Raw genomic sequence first — 15,865 nt, 5'->3', positions numbered from 1 at the left:
AGAAGGACTTGTTGGTAAGTTTTCGTTGCTCAGAGCTTCACGATAAAACACAATCAGCGATGAAATAATTTTGCTCAGTTGTAACGTGGCTCATGGCTCCATGGCTGAGAGCACCAAGGCTCACAATTCTATGCCTCGTAGCTCCATGGGTTCAATTATAAACTAGTCGCATCTCTTGGATCACAATGGATGCTTTCCAGGAGAATGAATATGACACCAACTGGCAGACGTTCAAATACATCACCACGGCAACATACCTGCCACCCACCCCGATTTGGTCGGACCGTCCTGATATCGAGGGTGACAATAGGGACCCAAAAGTGCATTTGTGGCATGCCTCCCAGGTACATTTGGAGATACGTTTTCATACCTACCGTATTCCCCCGATTATAAGTTGCAACCCATTTTTAGGTCTGAACCAAATTGTATCAATACACACATGAGTAGGAAGTCATACTCGAGTGTAAGTCGCACCCTCTTCTTTGTTTTTGAAGTAGAGTGTAAAAAGGTGCGACTTACAATCGGGGAAATATGGTAGGTGCGTCATTGCCCCGATCCCAGGTTTGCAAATTTGCCAGGTATGCAGTAAGTTGGATACACTGCTCGCATCTGTCAGGATGCATGCACTGTGACTGCACAGAAAGAGGACCACGCTGCATCCCTGCGCAAAGACTGCCTGACTCGTTCACTCCTGGAGCAGTCTGTGGCCCAGGTGTGTATGCGCTAGACAAGGCACCTGCTGAAACTGCACCTCGGGGGCATCGTGAATACTCTCCCCAAGGAAATTCCGTGGAGAACACATGCCCAATCTGGGGTCCTGGAGTACACATTTCAGACAAGCAACCTGCTCAAACTGCACCTCGGGGGGGGAAATCGTGAAAATACTTCTCAAGGTAATCTATAACAGAGCCTGTTCACAAGAATATTCGTGCAGCACATGCAATCACTGCATTCAGTTCAGGTATGCGTATTGGGGATGTACCCCCCAGCACTGTCAGAGGAAGAATGTAGGATGTCTTATACTGTGCACAGATCGCATCCAGCCACGCACTGCATTGGCAAGTGAAATCCAGCCCCGGTCTCGCACGACCAGGGATTTATGTGTGCCTGCTATGCACCAGCTACATGTATGTGCATCTTACGCATGCAGAACCTGGGGCAGGGACTGGATTTCACTCGCCAACCATGTGTTTGTACTCGAATCATCTCACTCCCTATGTGAGTTTCGGGTTATAGACATGTTCAAGTCTTTGCAGCTTTGCTGGGGGTGGTTTTAGCCCGGGAGAGGTGTCTAATAACTCTGCACCTCTATTGTCACACCGTAACATGCTTATCTAACTTGACTGTAGGGCACAAGATGAGTCAAGTCCTGATTGCCAGCCACCGCCTTCAAAACCATAGACTGGGTGGGTACATCATACTTCAATCGCTGGCACGCACGTTGCACAAAATGGAACAGGGTTATTGGTACTCCACTGAGTTTCACACCAAAACGAGGTCACCAACACGAGACCATCAGACAGTACTCTAAGGAGCGCCAATGCATGTCCATCAGAGCCTATCACAACAAAAATGTATGTAGCTACAGGTATGATCGGTTCCGAATATCTTCCACTGTACATGATGCACAATCACATGATGATATGAGAGGGATTGGACAGTAATTACGTGTCACCCATTATTGCCGCTGTGAGTCATCGAAACACATAATCATTATCCGGCCTGAGTGCTGCCTCTGTTTACATGACGCTGTATATTACTGGTGTTCATAGTTACATCTGCTGTGTTGTACACTACAGACTACAGTCCACTGCGGAGCCAGGCGTCATCAGATTATTCTTATCACAACATCGTATCGGAGAACGTTCACAGCAGGAGTTTACTACATTGTTTCAGCCTTGTTTCCCCATGATACCCAACAATAGTCCGGGAAAAATTATTTCGGCTTAATCTAATCAAACGCGAACATTATTCTCTCCGGCTTGACGAGTTCTAGATGTTGAAGGGGACTTTCGTACTCCCCTCACTAAAGCATACTACACCATACCTCGCACTGGGCCTTGCACTCCTCCCGGTCCAAGCCGCTCCATCCCTCCGCTCGCACCCCACTCCGGGCGTTCACCAGGTTGAGTATGAGCAACGCCATCACTAGCTGTTGAAGACTGAAAGCTCTCCTCTGGACAAACCACGAAAGAACTGTGGTGCGTTTTTGCGACTGCATTCCTGTATTCGCGGAGCCACATAGCTCACACTGTTTCGTATGTTGTATGACAAGAGGCATATTCAAAACAACAAGCTAGAAACTGGCCGAGTGCTAAACTAGAAAAAAACACAGCTACAAAAATTCCTAAAAGACAAAACTTGAATATGAACGGAAGATGAACTCTCGGAGCTAGCCACCCGAGCACCTAGCACCTCCGGCTAGTCTGTGACTCTAGTGTGAGAGTGACATCAAGCAACGACCTTTTCGTGCACGTCGCTAAAATATTTTTTACTTTTCCAGCGATCCCGAGGCCTAGCGCCTGGATATGGACATGCGGCGAGAAACAGAGGTGAGAAACACATCGTGTCGGTATGCCTACACAATATTAGCACGTGGATGTAGAAGTCCTGCCTGACTCGTTCTTCCTGGCCTGCGCGGAGCGACCGAAAGTGCTTCGTGTCCATCGCAGAGTTGCGCTCCTGTGGCTGTCATCCTCTCCTTGCGATCGTGAGTGTGTGACAAAAGGGGGCACTTGTGGGAAGCCGGAATTCCTGACGCGAGTGTGGCGAAGTCAGAACCAGATCAGGCACTTCGCGGCGGTGCCTGTGCGTAGACCTAGGGGTCGATGACAGTGTCAAAATCGTGTCGTCGATCGACAACATCCCTACAGGCTACACTGCTAGCTAGAAGACCCACATTACTCACTAGTTTCTGACAACTCTTCGAGACAGGTGAGAACAAAATTGTGCTTCCTCTTTCAAGAGCTGAGAGAATCACTTGTTCCTTTTTGGCAGTGCATTTCTCACCAGCAGCAGGCACATGTCACCAAGTTTGCATTCTTTGCACTGAAACCCCTGAGAAGTGGGAAATCTGGCCAGGCCGAGACAATGGAAAGATTAATCGCATTGGGCGAGTCATAATTATACACCTTTTAAAGTAATTAGCTGTTGACACGCAAAGTGTGCTCGAGGTTGATGTAAATGAAGCATAGATACATTGAAATACCATTCATAAGACTTAGTAGTTTGAGGCAGTTGAAAATCAATGTTCCTTTTTCCGTGGAACCCAGTAGCTGTGGCATTAGGTGAGCGATGCGTAATGGAACGCATGTGGCAGTGTGGATGAGCAGAAACAATGCCTTTGCAGTCAGTACTAGTATGTTCAAAATGCATGTAGTGGCAGCGACCTTGACGATAATGTTACAAGGAAGTTGGACGCTCCCACATTGCCCCCCCCCCCCCCGGTTTACCCGCGGACCTGACTTGACATTTTGACTGACTCGCCACTGCCATCCAGACCACACGACAAGCCAATTGAACCTTAAACTCCGCAACCTGCAAAAAGGCACCACTCCCTGCTCAATACCTTGACAGTATTTCGGGGAAATCACCACCATCGTGAGCTTGAGTACTGATCCACGCTTCTACTTGTATAAGCAGAATAATAATATTCGCGGGATCCGCGTTAGCATCACTTGAATGTTCAGAAACACACAAGCTACATATAACCTTCGCTTCCGCAGGCCACCACTATGCCTTTTCACCTTAGTGGCAGATGCAGACCTGACAAGTGAGTCAGGGGAGAGGAGGTGAGTCTCTCACAGTATACATGTTGGTAATGGTGTTCACGAGGTGATTGTCGTGCTGGAAACGGAGCGGCTCTGTAAAGTCTGTATCTCTGGTGATGGTTTGGCCTCCAGAGCACTATACAATGTAGTGTACATGTAAGTGGACATGTAAGTGGTGCAGTTCAGGCACAATAATTTTCAGCCTACTCAGCAGGCTATAGCCTGCCCTGGTCAATGACCAGGCTGTGTCTACCAGGGAGTAGTACAATACCATAATATTGTACTATTCCCTGGTGTCTACCATGGTCTACATTGCACAAGAAAGATGTTCCGAGTCCAGAGCGCACTGACTTGAATGAATACAGGGGAGGACTCAAGAAGAGCATTTCAAATGGGACATCTTCTCCGAAGTACCAAGAGTACACGAGGGCTGTGTACTCTTGGAAGTACACATACTGCAATTCTTGAGATGATAAAGTGATTTTTTCATTGATAATAATTTTAAATATCGTGAGAAGGAGCTCGTGTGAAGCGAATATGAATACGATCACTGCGTTTGGACAGTGAAGATGTGGGAATGGTCTCGGAGGATACACACACTGAGTTTGCGCATCCCTACAGCAGGCATCCTTCACATTGTCGACGTCATAAATCAGGAAACAGCGTCTATTTGAGAAGCCATAGCTCTCTTCTCCTCGCATACATTGTACTTGGTACATGAGCAGAATTCCTCCACATGATTTAAAATGTACTTGAGGAATATTTTCCACGTCTTTCTGGCTGATGATGTCATACAAACTCAGAAAAGTATTGCTCAAGTCAGGGTGATCAATCATTCAAGGAATTCGGAAAATAGAGGGTGTAAAATAATAGATTACTACATTCAGTTTTGGCCTAAGTTTGTCCTGTGATATTGTGAATCAGTGCCGATATATCCCCTCAGTATCTGGATGATGGGAAATTTTAGTGCTGACTCAATCGCCGGAAGAGCTAGAGCTTGAACTTCCACTGCTTTCCGAATTGCTAGAGTCGTCATTGCTAGCCCGACTGTCCTCGCTTTCACTGTCGGAATCGTGGCCCCAGAGACTGTCATCCTGGTCACTAGCACTGTGGTCCTCGCCGTTGTTGTGGCCATTGGCATTGTGATTGCCGGGCTGCGCTATGACGTTAGCGTCCGCAGCCAAGGTCATGACGTCAACACCACTGGTCCTGGTCGTGATCTCGGGCCGGGCGGGTGCAGCAGAAATCGGGGCGAGAGTTGCGGATGGGTTAGTCCGGGAGCTGATCTGTATTGCCGCTTCTGTTGTTTGTGGAGCTGCGATGATGTGAAACCATTAGGATAGAAAACACAGGAAACGTACATCAGAAAGCCATTTTATAGGTAAATGCTATACTATAGCATTCGCCAGAAAATTATCAATCCTGATGATGGCCTCTAATGGCTCAAATTTGTATGCAGTTGCAGGGCAGTCACGCGCAAGCATTGGCTTGGAGCTCAAATCTCAAACTAGCACCACGTACATGTACATGTACATGGCATCCAGTCGATTTGATGACACTACCCATCAAGTTTGGATGAACAATAATTCAATATCTGACGTGCGGCTTACATGTACAATGTACGTGTAGTCGTGTACATCAGGGAGTCGTACTCAAACTAGGGAGGTGACACGGCACAGAAATCCGTGTCACAGGGGTTGACTCGCACCCGTGACCCGTACCCCTCGTTGTTATTTTTGGAATAGTTCAGTCCAGTCCAGTCCGAAAGGTCATACTCGGATCGACTCGCCTTCTGTACTTCACCTCCAAGCGTGCCGCATGGGTGTCTAGTTTTTGAAATTATTGCGGCAGCACATTTCGTTTACAGCCCATCACTCGCCAGTATTCTTTGAAAGACTACCAGCAATTTTTTTAGCTCCTGCCAAGTCCGAACTACTTGATAGTAGTGATGGCAACAGCAGCAGTTATGAAACGGCGTGTAGTGTTGCGGTAACTGTTCAGAACTTTTCAGAGTCGTATCCTAGGTTAATCCGAATACTAAAAATTGACCCAAATTGCACATAACACGAAGCTGGTTTTTGAAAATTGTAAGTCGTGTATCTGCCCCATTTCTTCTTTATGACTTGCACAATACACCAGTCTTCCTAAACAACACATTTATAGCAGGGGTTAAGTACCATATAAGAGAAGTACAGCCAGTGATATTGTCATGTTGAAATACTACAATTTTGACACAAATTACACATAACACGAAGCTGGTTTTTGAAAATTGTAAGTCGTGTATCTGCCCCATTTCTTCTTTATGACTTGCACAATGGTCCAGTCTGCCTAAATAACACATTTATAGCAGGGGTTATGTACCATATTAGAGAAGTACAGCCAATGATATTGTCATGTCTAAATACTACAATTTTGACACAAATTACACATAACACGAAGCTGGTTTTTGAAAATTGTAAGTCGTGTATCTGCCCCATTTCTTCTTTATGACTTGCACAATACACCAGTCTTCCTAAATAACACATTTATAGCAGGGGTTAAGTACCATACAAGAGAGCTACATTGTACATCTAGTCATACTGTCATAAACAGCCAGCATTTTTCCTGCAGCAGTCACACCACCATCATCATTATTTCCAGGGAAATCCTCTTACATTGTCAGCTCCTACGTCGTTAGATACATGTACAATAGGGGGCTGTAGGACCGGCTCGTCAAAAATAGAGAACCTGAACAAGCGTGCTCGGGACGTCTGAGCAATCGTAGTATGCCTGAGCACTCCAATAAAAACTTGATCAATGGCAAAATCGTTCGCCACAGAAAAATCATACTTTGCGGGTCTTGCGTTGCACGCTTGGAGGTGAAGTACAGAAGGCGAGTCGATCCGAGTATGACCTTTCGGACTGGACTGGACTGAACTATTCCAAAAATAACAACGAGGGGTCACGGGTGCGAGTCAACCCCTGTGACACGGATTTCTGTGCCGTGTCACCTCCCTAGTTTGAGTACGACTCCCTGATGTACATGTATACTCTGAATGTCAAAAAAACCGAATTTTAGGTCCGAAAAAAGGGGGTACGGCTTAGACCCCGGTGCGGCTAACACCCCGGAAATACGGTACAGTCAACTTTGCGTATAACGACACTCGGCGGGGTATCAGGAAAGTGTCCTTATTCGCGAAGCGTCCTTATACCCGAAGTCTCATTATATGTATTACAGTTAGATTGGAAATTCTGTCGTTATTCGCGAATTGACGTTATATCCGCAGTCCTTATTAGCGAAGTTGACTGTACTCCATACCAAGCATATGTGATAACCTCATTCTCATCTCTGTAGGGAATGCCTTGCAAACTCCTACCTGGTATCTCTAAGCAGTTTCTTCCATCTCCCGTAAAACCCTCCGCGCACTGGCATCGAAAGCTGCCGAGTGTGTTCTCACACACTGCGTTCACATGGCACGCAAACTGATCCACATCGCATTCATTCACATCTGCAATGAAAATGGAGTCACATAAAACAGGCGCAATGACAGTACATGTACTCATTTCCATGTACACAGTGACTTTCTTACACTTGGAGCAGAAGCTGAGAGTCCTGTAAGCAAGGGCCACTGTGATAAAATTGTGGGCATGCACGTGGGCATGCACTGGCGGTGTATGAAGAGTCAACTGGTCAACAGCCAAAAACCTCCAATTTTCATTCAGGAGCATTATAGTGAACTGATGACGTGTGTTTCCAGTTCATGCTTCATAGGTTGATAAGAAATTCCTGAGACTCTCGCTGGAAGGGACTCCACTCGATTGGACCACTCTTCATGGAACCCTCAAAGTAGCATACTGAGTATTTCCAACAGAACTCTGACTTACCTGTACATTCAAACCCGTCGCCACGGTAACCAGAGCTACACTGGCACATGTAGCTGCCCACGGAGTTCAGACATGTTGCCTTCGAGTGGCATGGCAACTGGGAATCCGCACATTCATTCACATCTGCAATGCATAAACCATAAAAATGGGGAAACAGTTTGTCAAACGGTGCGAAAGCTCCTTTGCAGCCACAGCAAAGCAAAGAACATCCTATATTATCACCAAAGCAAATGGTGTGCTGCTAACTCTATAACCTCAACAATATTTTAAGTCAGGGCCATCATCAGGATCAGGATTCTGAAATATCCAAGTAGAAATCATTCAAACCAGTTAAAGAATCTCAAGATAATTACAGTGGTTTTTGATAACTCTGAAGGTCCATTATAGTTCCTAATGATTAGTAATAATATCCTCCTGGGTGAAAGTTTGGGAACCATCGTCGTGCATGGTATAGCCGAGGACTGTTCGTGTGGTACTTGTCGGAGGTTTAGTGGAACATTACAGTATTTATGTAACTCCATCTTCGCTGAACGTGGCATCTGTACAGTCATGTACCTTGGCCTCCTAAGCTCTGTTTTTTTGTTTTTTTGTTTGTTTGTTTCAAGTCTTACTAAGAAAACAGCTCTACCAATAGACATGTCGAGACAAACACAAAACAAGACACAGGGGATGTAGGGACGACGTGCCGATGTACAAGGAGCAACTCGACCGACCAGAGGTCTCGGCGTTATCGACTGTTACGTTGCAACCTGGTTGTACCGATTGCAATCATGCTTAGTCAACAACAGAACATTTGAAAACCAGCTAAAAGTACGGCGGGTCTACCGAAGTAATACATGTAGTTAGACCAGCCTCTGGTCTAACTTGAAAGTGCTCGATTACAGTAGCCATCCTCCGGCCGTGTGACAGCTTGTTTTCAGCCTAGGAGACGCAATGTTACATGTCTCCTTCGATAGCTCAGTTGGTAGAGCGGAAGACTGTAGTGTGTGCACCTCTGGAGTGCGCAGTCATCTTTAGGTCGCTGGTTCGAATCCGGCTCGAAGGATTTTTTTATTTTTTTCTTCGATCTTTTTTTTTCCTCTTCTTCTACTGAATGTGAGGGTGTATGTCAGCAGATGGCCAGGAAGACGAAAACTAAATGAATAACGAAAAATCCTTGGTCTTGGAGCCCACAGACATAAGGGTATTCATTATTCAGCAGAGTGGATTCTTTATGCCTTTCTGAGAATGGGTGAAAAAGGTCGAGAACAATATGCAATGGGTAATACGTCAACAAACGTATCAACACCTTCTCAACGGCCACAGTTGAGAGACCTTACACAAACACAACGTCTTGAAACGTTCAGGGCAGTCTTTGGTCCCGAGGCTCAGTTTTTGTGGCTCGAACTGCTCAGTACTGGTATGGTGTACATGTATAGTGTGGTTACATACCTACACACTGTTCTGCTGCGGTGCTGTCCAGCATATATCCCATGTCGCAGGAACACATGAAGCCGACGAAGTTATTCTCACAGCGGCCACCAGAGCCACAATTGTGCGTACCCACGAAACACTCATCTAAATCTACAGCAGATAGAGATACAGAGAGGAGGAGAAAGATGAAGAAAACCAGACAAACAATCATGAACACACACTCACACTCAAAGGAGAGAGAGAGAGAGAGAGAGAGAGAGAGAGAGAGAGAGAGAGAGTGAGAGAGAGAGTGAGAGAAAGAGAGAGAGAGAGAGAGAGAGAGAGAGAGAGAGAGAGAAGAGAAAGAGAGAGAGTGAGTGTGTGTGTGTGTGTGTGTGTGTGTGTGTGTGTGTGTGTGTGTGTGTATGTGTGCGTGTGTGTGTGTGTGTGTACGTGTGTGTTGAATGGTGTAATCCCAGCACAAGTTGCTATGTCTAACATAGCTGTTCGCTATCATCGCTTCCGCGATGGGCATGTCTGAGGTCTGAGGTGTGTGTGTGTGTGTGTGTGTGTGTGTGTGTGTGTGTGTGAGAGAGAGAGAGAGAGAGAGAGAGAGAGAGAGAGAGAGAGAGAGAGAGAGAGAGAGAGAGAGAGAGAGAGAGAGAGAGAGAGAGAGAGAGGAGGGGGTAGAGACTCACAAAGAAACAGAGAAACAGAAGGACAGACAGAGGGAGAGAGAGAGAAAGATAGAGCGGTAGGTTAAGTGCAGATAAGTAGCATGCCATTCGCATTCAGGGAGGATATCAACAGAAGCGGTGCGGTCCACACTGGACCACAGGCACACTTACCTCCGGGGCATGGCATGCCAGCAGTGGGCTCTCCACAAACACATGTCAGTCCATCTGGCAAGTTATAGCAGCGTGCGAACAGTGGGCAGATAAATCCTTGCTCGTCTGCATACAACACAAAATGCAAACACTATCATTGAATTTCGGTGGATGGAAAAGCCGCACAGCACTGCCCTAGCCCTCCCCTAGCTCTCCTCGACCACCCTGGCACCCCTGATACTCGCTTGACTCCTCTGTCAGATACTTCTTCTTTCGTAATTTTCTAATTTCTGTCCTCTCTTTTCTAAATGCGGCTTATCCGTTCGCCTTTATATCATTGGGCCTAGTTCCCGTTTATTGTGCGAATTAAAATAAACCAACCAACCAAACCAACCAACCACTGAAGATAGTGAAGCTGAATAACACTGCAAGAGTGCCATTTGTTAGTTCCAATGGTACCCGGAATGATCTCGTACGATATTAAGCTCAATATCTGGACACCCTCTGTGACCATGGTGACAGTGCCTCAAAAATGTTCCGTGCGTTGTCCGACCAAACTAGAACAGAATATTTCCCCATGATCGTCGCAACGCCAGCGCTGTTTGTACAATATCGCAAACGGTTTATTGGTCACAAACGGTACTCCATCGACCTGGAGACTCATCACTTTATCTCAGCACCATATCAGATGAAAGGTGTTTGAGTACGTAGCGAGGAAGGCCGCTGAAATGGTGACGCACAGGCCCAACATCGAACGGCTCCACTGCTGCCACGCACTCCCGACTCATTTTGTGGTTTTATGGTGATTTCTGGCGAAATAAAAGTACCTGGACAACAAGCAAGGGTGGAACCGTTGGATGACAAACTGAGCGAATTGCGAACTGGATCTCGTCTGCCCTGGACAGTTTACATACCAGATGTACTTTGGTTCATTGAGTCTCCATGCACTAGCTTATAGTCACTTACCTAACTTACATCTCTAAATTTAGTGTAATGTAAGCGTGAAGTTTCTGCCCATTCTGCACGTCGCTCGTGTTTGCGTGTGTATTCAGGATGTGCGAGATGAGATAATGTGTGCCTTTTTCAGGGGCCGCGTGATCTGTGCGCTGTCGCAGCCGGGTCATTTACCAAACACACTAATTCACAATCTCACACCCCGCTGAGTACTGAGATGCTCAGACCGCACATCTTGAGAAAACCAGAAGTCAACATTGCCCAGTTTAGGGCTGACAGCGATGTGCCAGACCGTATTGGAGGCTGCCAATATCTCCATGCGCCTAGCGCTAAACCCTGAGGGTACATCTTACAAAAAGATGGAAGAAGAGAGATTTCCGCATCTACTTCATTCCTTCCTGTGAACCTTACCGGCAGGAAATCGAAAGGGAAGAGCATCAGTTGATGATGCCAATTGTGTTGTTTTTCACAACATTCGTGCGATCCCATCATGAATCCTAAGTAAGGTACTAGACAATGAGGCGGCAGCCACTGGGCGCAAGTCATGACAAACATCACCACTAGGTTCAGAGCTCCACTGACTACACTTGGACGTGGGGAGAGGGGACGAGCGCTGGCACGACGAATGCCCTACAATTGCCGCATTATATTCTAGAACTGGATCGTACAGCTGACCTCGAACAACTGCACCTCAAAGCGAAGACATGATTTCAAAACGGCTGAACCACATAGCACGTGTGATCACGAAGAGGTCTAGAACCGTGGATTAAGTTTCGTTGTGATGTAAACCGTGTCTCGCGACGTCGCAGTGCCTTGCAGCACTCGGTCACAGCGGCTGGCTATTTTAAGAGTCTTCCTGTATCAAGTAACGCTGTGTACCTACAGGTAACTGGTGAGAACATCCAGTGGCGGTGTGTATGGCACTGAGTGGGATAGCAGCGATTTCTCCATCGCTTGAGGGTATAGTGTATACAGTGCACGATCATAATGCCGCTACATTCGTTTGTAAGACCCTTACGTTCAAAACACACATACATACATGAGCACATACATGGACTTTGAAGTACACACATAGACCTACGCCTAACCTCGCTCGTCCACCGGGCATTGCGCACTGCGTGTTTGAACACTCTTCCTCAGGGTAGTGAGCGCAGTGTGTGAGCGTGTGTATGTGTGTGTGTGTGCGTACGTGTATGTGTGTGTGTGTGTGTGTGTGTTTGTGTGTGTGTGTGTGTGTGTGTGTGTGTGTGTGTGTGTGTGTGTGTGTGTGTGTGTGTGTGTGTGTGTGTGTGTGCCAGCTAGTTCGGTTGGTGGGTACACTTATGCCAGATAGTGTTGGGCCTGTTGCCAACGGACTCGGCTGCTTGAAGGTGTATTGTTGTACCTACCACCTTTGTTGGTTTCAGGGTTCATATACTTTCTATTTGAAGTATACATACCTGTTAACCATGGACAGCTTCTGGCTAGATTAACTCTTGTGTAATCAATGGTGCTAGTGAAGCTTATATCAGATCCACTCTGATTTAGCCACCCACACTAGTACCAAGTATTACCTTCACTGGGGGCAGGGGTACCTGCAGTTGGATCCCGGGACGGATACCCTGATGCCGTCAATCCTTTTTCTGCACCTTGTCCTCACCCACTTACTGAGGTGTGGTGAGCCCATAAGTGGGATCATTTCAAGTCCACCCTAGTTTGGGGATTTCAGGGGGTGTCGGCCGCTGGGTGGTTCAATGGCCAATTGAGTCATCTTTCCAAGATTCCTTTTGAGTCTCTCTCCCCTCTCCCGGGGAGACCCACGTGACCAGTTTTGGCAGTGAGCAAGTACAAGTAAGTACAAGTGTGTGTGTGTGTGTGTGTGTGTGTGTGTGTGTGTGTGTGTGTGTGTGTGTGTGTGTGTGTGTGTGTGTGTGTGTGTGTGTGTGTGTGTGTGTGTGTGTGTGTGTGTGTGTGTGTGTGTGTGTGTGTGTGTGTGTGTGTGTGTGTGTGTGTGTGTGTGTGTGTGTGTGTGTGTGTGTGTGTGTGTGTGTGTGTGTGTGTGTGTGTGTGTGTGTGTGTGTGTGTGTGTGTGTGTGTGTGTGTGTGTGTGTGTGTGTGTGTGTGTGTGTGTGTGTGTGTGTGTGTGTGTGTGTGTGTGTGTGTGTGTGTGTGTGTGTGTGTGTGTGTGTGTGTGTGTGTGTGTGTGTGTGTGTGTGTGTGTGTGTGTGTGTGTGTGTGTGTGTGTGTGTGTGTGTGTGTGTGTGTGTGTGTGTGTGTGTGTGTGTGTGTGTGTGTGTGTGTGTGTGTGTGTGTGTGTGTGTGTGTGTGTGTGTGTGTGTGTGTGTGTGTGTGTGTGTGTGTGTGTGTGTGTGTGTGTGTGTGTGTGTGTGTGTGTGTGTGTGTGTGTGTGTGTGTGTGTGTGTGTGTGTGTGTGTGTGTGTGTGTGTGTGTGTGTGTGTGTGTGTGTGTGTGTGTGTGTGTGTGTGTGTGTGTGTGCAGTGGAAATCGCCACTTTTTTGCCTTAGCATTTGACAGTCTATCCTACACGGGCGGGATCCCTTCAACAGCCCTAGAGCGTCTGGGAAATTCTGAAACCTTACATAATCAATGCTGAACGCAAACACAATCTTGCAACGGAGTGGTTCCTGCATTGTTCCTACCTCACCCACTCTGGTGAACGACTGACAACCTTCCATGCCCTTAGCTTCAACATTCTCCTTATTCACAAGAAAGCCATTTCATGCTCCTCAGGACATCATTCTTTATCAGAATAAAAATAATAATGATGATTTATGACATTCTCCAGGTCCTGGAAGACGTTCAGCAAAGCACGATTTGCTGCTGCGATCTTTCCATGATTATTTACTAGAGCGTGTGGCGAACAGCGTTTTGCTCGTCGTACTTCCATAAATATTGTATTGTTCATTTTCGCTCAACAATCCTCCACAGCATCTGCCTTACACGGTCTCCGAATAGCGGGCTGTTCGGCTTTCGTAGGTGCGATCACATGGTCTCGTCATTGCTATAGTGTGTAGATGTACAAGGAAAGGGTTATAGTTGCGCTGATCACGACTAGAACTTGGCATTGTTGTCGTACCTCATGATGAGGCGAGTTAAAAATCGTGTTACCAAAGTATAACTGACGCAACAATTCGATAACAAGCACGGGAAATGACATTACCTTCAGCAGTGCAGTTCGGATCCACTCTCCCATTCAGTATATCAGCAAAGCTCCCACCAACTGCCTGTCGTTTTGCTCTGGCCAGCACGCCAGGATAAGAGGCACGGACTGACGACCACGTTGAACCGTCTGCGTAGGCTAGAGGCGCAGGGGGCCGTGACGCTGGTGCCGATGCCACAGAGACTGACAGTGGCCTACAGATCAGCGAACACAGCAGTGTGGACATCACAGTCCATGCAACTGCTTGGGATAAACTCATCACCAGAAAGGCGTTCCTTCGACATAGGAACCACCCACCCCTCTGCACCATAACAGCAAGACGCACACAGCGAGACCACGAAAGAACCAGAGGAAATATCAGCAAATGACTGCGGGAAGCTCTTGATGGGTCTCAATGATAGTGGAAGGGAATCTCTACAGAAATATAGCTTCTCGAGAACAAGGAAACACGTATGCTACGGTAACACGTTGCTGAAATACAAGTTCAGCCTTTCTCCAGGGTCGGGAGTTTTATTTCTGCTTGAGTTGTGACACGGTGTAATCAGCTGATCTGAAGACGTTCGTGTCGGTTAAGTCATACTTGACCTATCATTGATTCGGAGGTCACCAATTGTGACACTGGCCTGGTGAAGTAGCTCCGTATCGACAAAGCAGCGCTATGACAGTTACGACCGTTTGCCAGACGTTCTCCTGTGCTCCTTGCGACGTGGAAGCATCGCAGATGTGTCACGGCCAAAGAGCCTGCTGCCGCTGCGGCAATTTAGGTTCGAGCACCTTGGCCCCTATCCTGTACTTGCACGCTCGCGACGAGGTTTTCATGCCTGTAACAACCACACGAAACAATGCATCTGAAGACAGTGGCAGGCCGCGTTTTAGGAATATCTTAGTGAGGTGCATGTGCTGTGCGAGCACTGTGACGAATTACGCTCCGACCAGTCCTGAACATACCCGAATGCATGGTCCAATCTACCTACCTACATTATACGTACGTATGCCTACCCTACCTCCAGCCTGCACGTTTCAAACACACGGTTTGCTTTCCGTATTGCCTGGACACACAGGCACTCGTGCACTGGCGTCCTCACTTGGCGACCCAGCGCCTCAACCACAGAGCTTCAGAAACGAATGCCCTGGCAGAGTCACACAATGTCGACGTCCTGGCGGGCGATCCACCTAACCCAGTTCTATTCTACAATGAGGTAACGTGCGGGCACTTGGTCAGCCGAACACCACCGATTCGCCAGTATCAAAAGCAGTGAGGTACAGCAGGTCGCGCAGGAACACGAGCGATCATGGCTGCGTGGCGTACAGAAGACGGGTGCCGGTCGCGGCATTTCGCCTTGCTTCGCGAAATGGACAACATCTCCCCTGCGCCGCCCTATCTCAACACAGAAACCTACCATGTGTTCACCGATATGTCCTTGCCACTTATCAATCAGTTCGCGTGCCTAATTATAGGAGCTTCAAGCACGGTTCATTGCTAAGCGCCAGGCACCTTAAGACCGACCAAAACCCAAGGGTTCTGACTTTATGATGGGACATGTCGCTTAGCGTTGTTGGCATAGAGCGCCAGCCAGAGTGTCGTGTTTGGGAACTTCTCCATCGCCTGCGTACGGCGTCTGTATGGGGCTGGAGGGCGTTAGTATAAGCATGTGAAGTCGTAATGCTTGGCCAGTGCAGTTAGCGACCGAAAGCCCATCTCTGTCGCCGCTCCGTTCCATGACCATACTGGTGTAGTAAATGGCCTTCGGATGACCTCCTAAAATGAGCCCTTTCACATTTTGTGACAGGGCCCATTTGGATCCCCTCCGAGGCGAGAAGTTTAGATGCCCCTGTAGAAACCTGCTGACTTACTATAATATTCATGCCATCATATTCATATGCCTCAACGCATACAG

At 47.4% G+C, this 15,865-nt stretch overlaps 2 protein-coding genes and 1 non-coding gene across 3 annotated transcripts in view; 1 reads left to right on the top strand and 2 right to left on the bottom strand.

Moving 5' to 3' along the window:
• Positions 1-2,716, bottom strand: part of LOC135811730 (uncharacterized) — a 32,667-nt gene extending 29,951 nt beyond the window's left edge. Inside the window, exon 1 of the mRNA XM_065324969.1 lies at positions 2,048-2,716. Within this exon, the coding sequence (XP_065181041.1) occupies positions 2,048-2,281 (234 nt within the window). The 5' untranslated portion in view covers positions 2,282-2,716. The remainder of the gene's footprint in view (positions 1-2,047) is intronic.
• Positions 2,717-4,231: 1,515 nt separating this feature from the next.
• Positions 4,232-14,733, bottom strand: LOC135812581 (signal peptide, CUB and EGF-like domain-containing protein 1). The gene is made up of 6 exons (XM_065325903.1): positions 13,968-14,733; positions 9,875-9,979; positions 9,066-9,197; positions 7,635-7,757; positions 7,127-7,258; positions 4,232-5,085 (listed from the first exon to the last, which is right to left on the bottom strand). Exons 1-6 carry the CDS (start codon positions 14,275-14,277, stop codon positions 4,745-4,747), a joined length of 1,143 nt encoding a protein of 380 aa, XP_065181975.1. The 5' UTR covers positions 14,278-14,733; the 3' UTR covers positions 4,232-4,744.
• Trnay-gua (transfer RNA tyrosine (anticodon GUA)) lies at positions 8,581-8,679 on the top strand. Its single transcript has 2 exons — positions 8,581-8,617; positions 8,644-8,679. It is a non-coding gene; the product is annotated as a tRNA-Tyr (tRNA).
• Positions 14,734-15,865: the final 1,132 nt, after the last annotated feature.

This window comes from Sycon ciliatum, chromosome 3 (assembly GCF_964019385.1).
Source record: "Sycon ciliatum chromosome 3, ocSycCili1.1, whole genome shotgun sequence".
Taxonomy (NCBI): Eukaryota; Metazoa; Porifera; class Calcarea; order Leucosolenida; family Sycettidae; genus Sycon; species Sycon ciliatum.
This window is presented reverse-complemented; position numbering and strand designations above follow the sequence as displayed.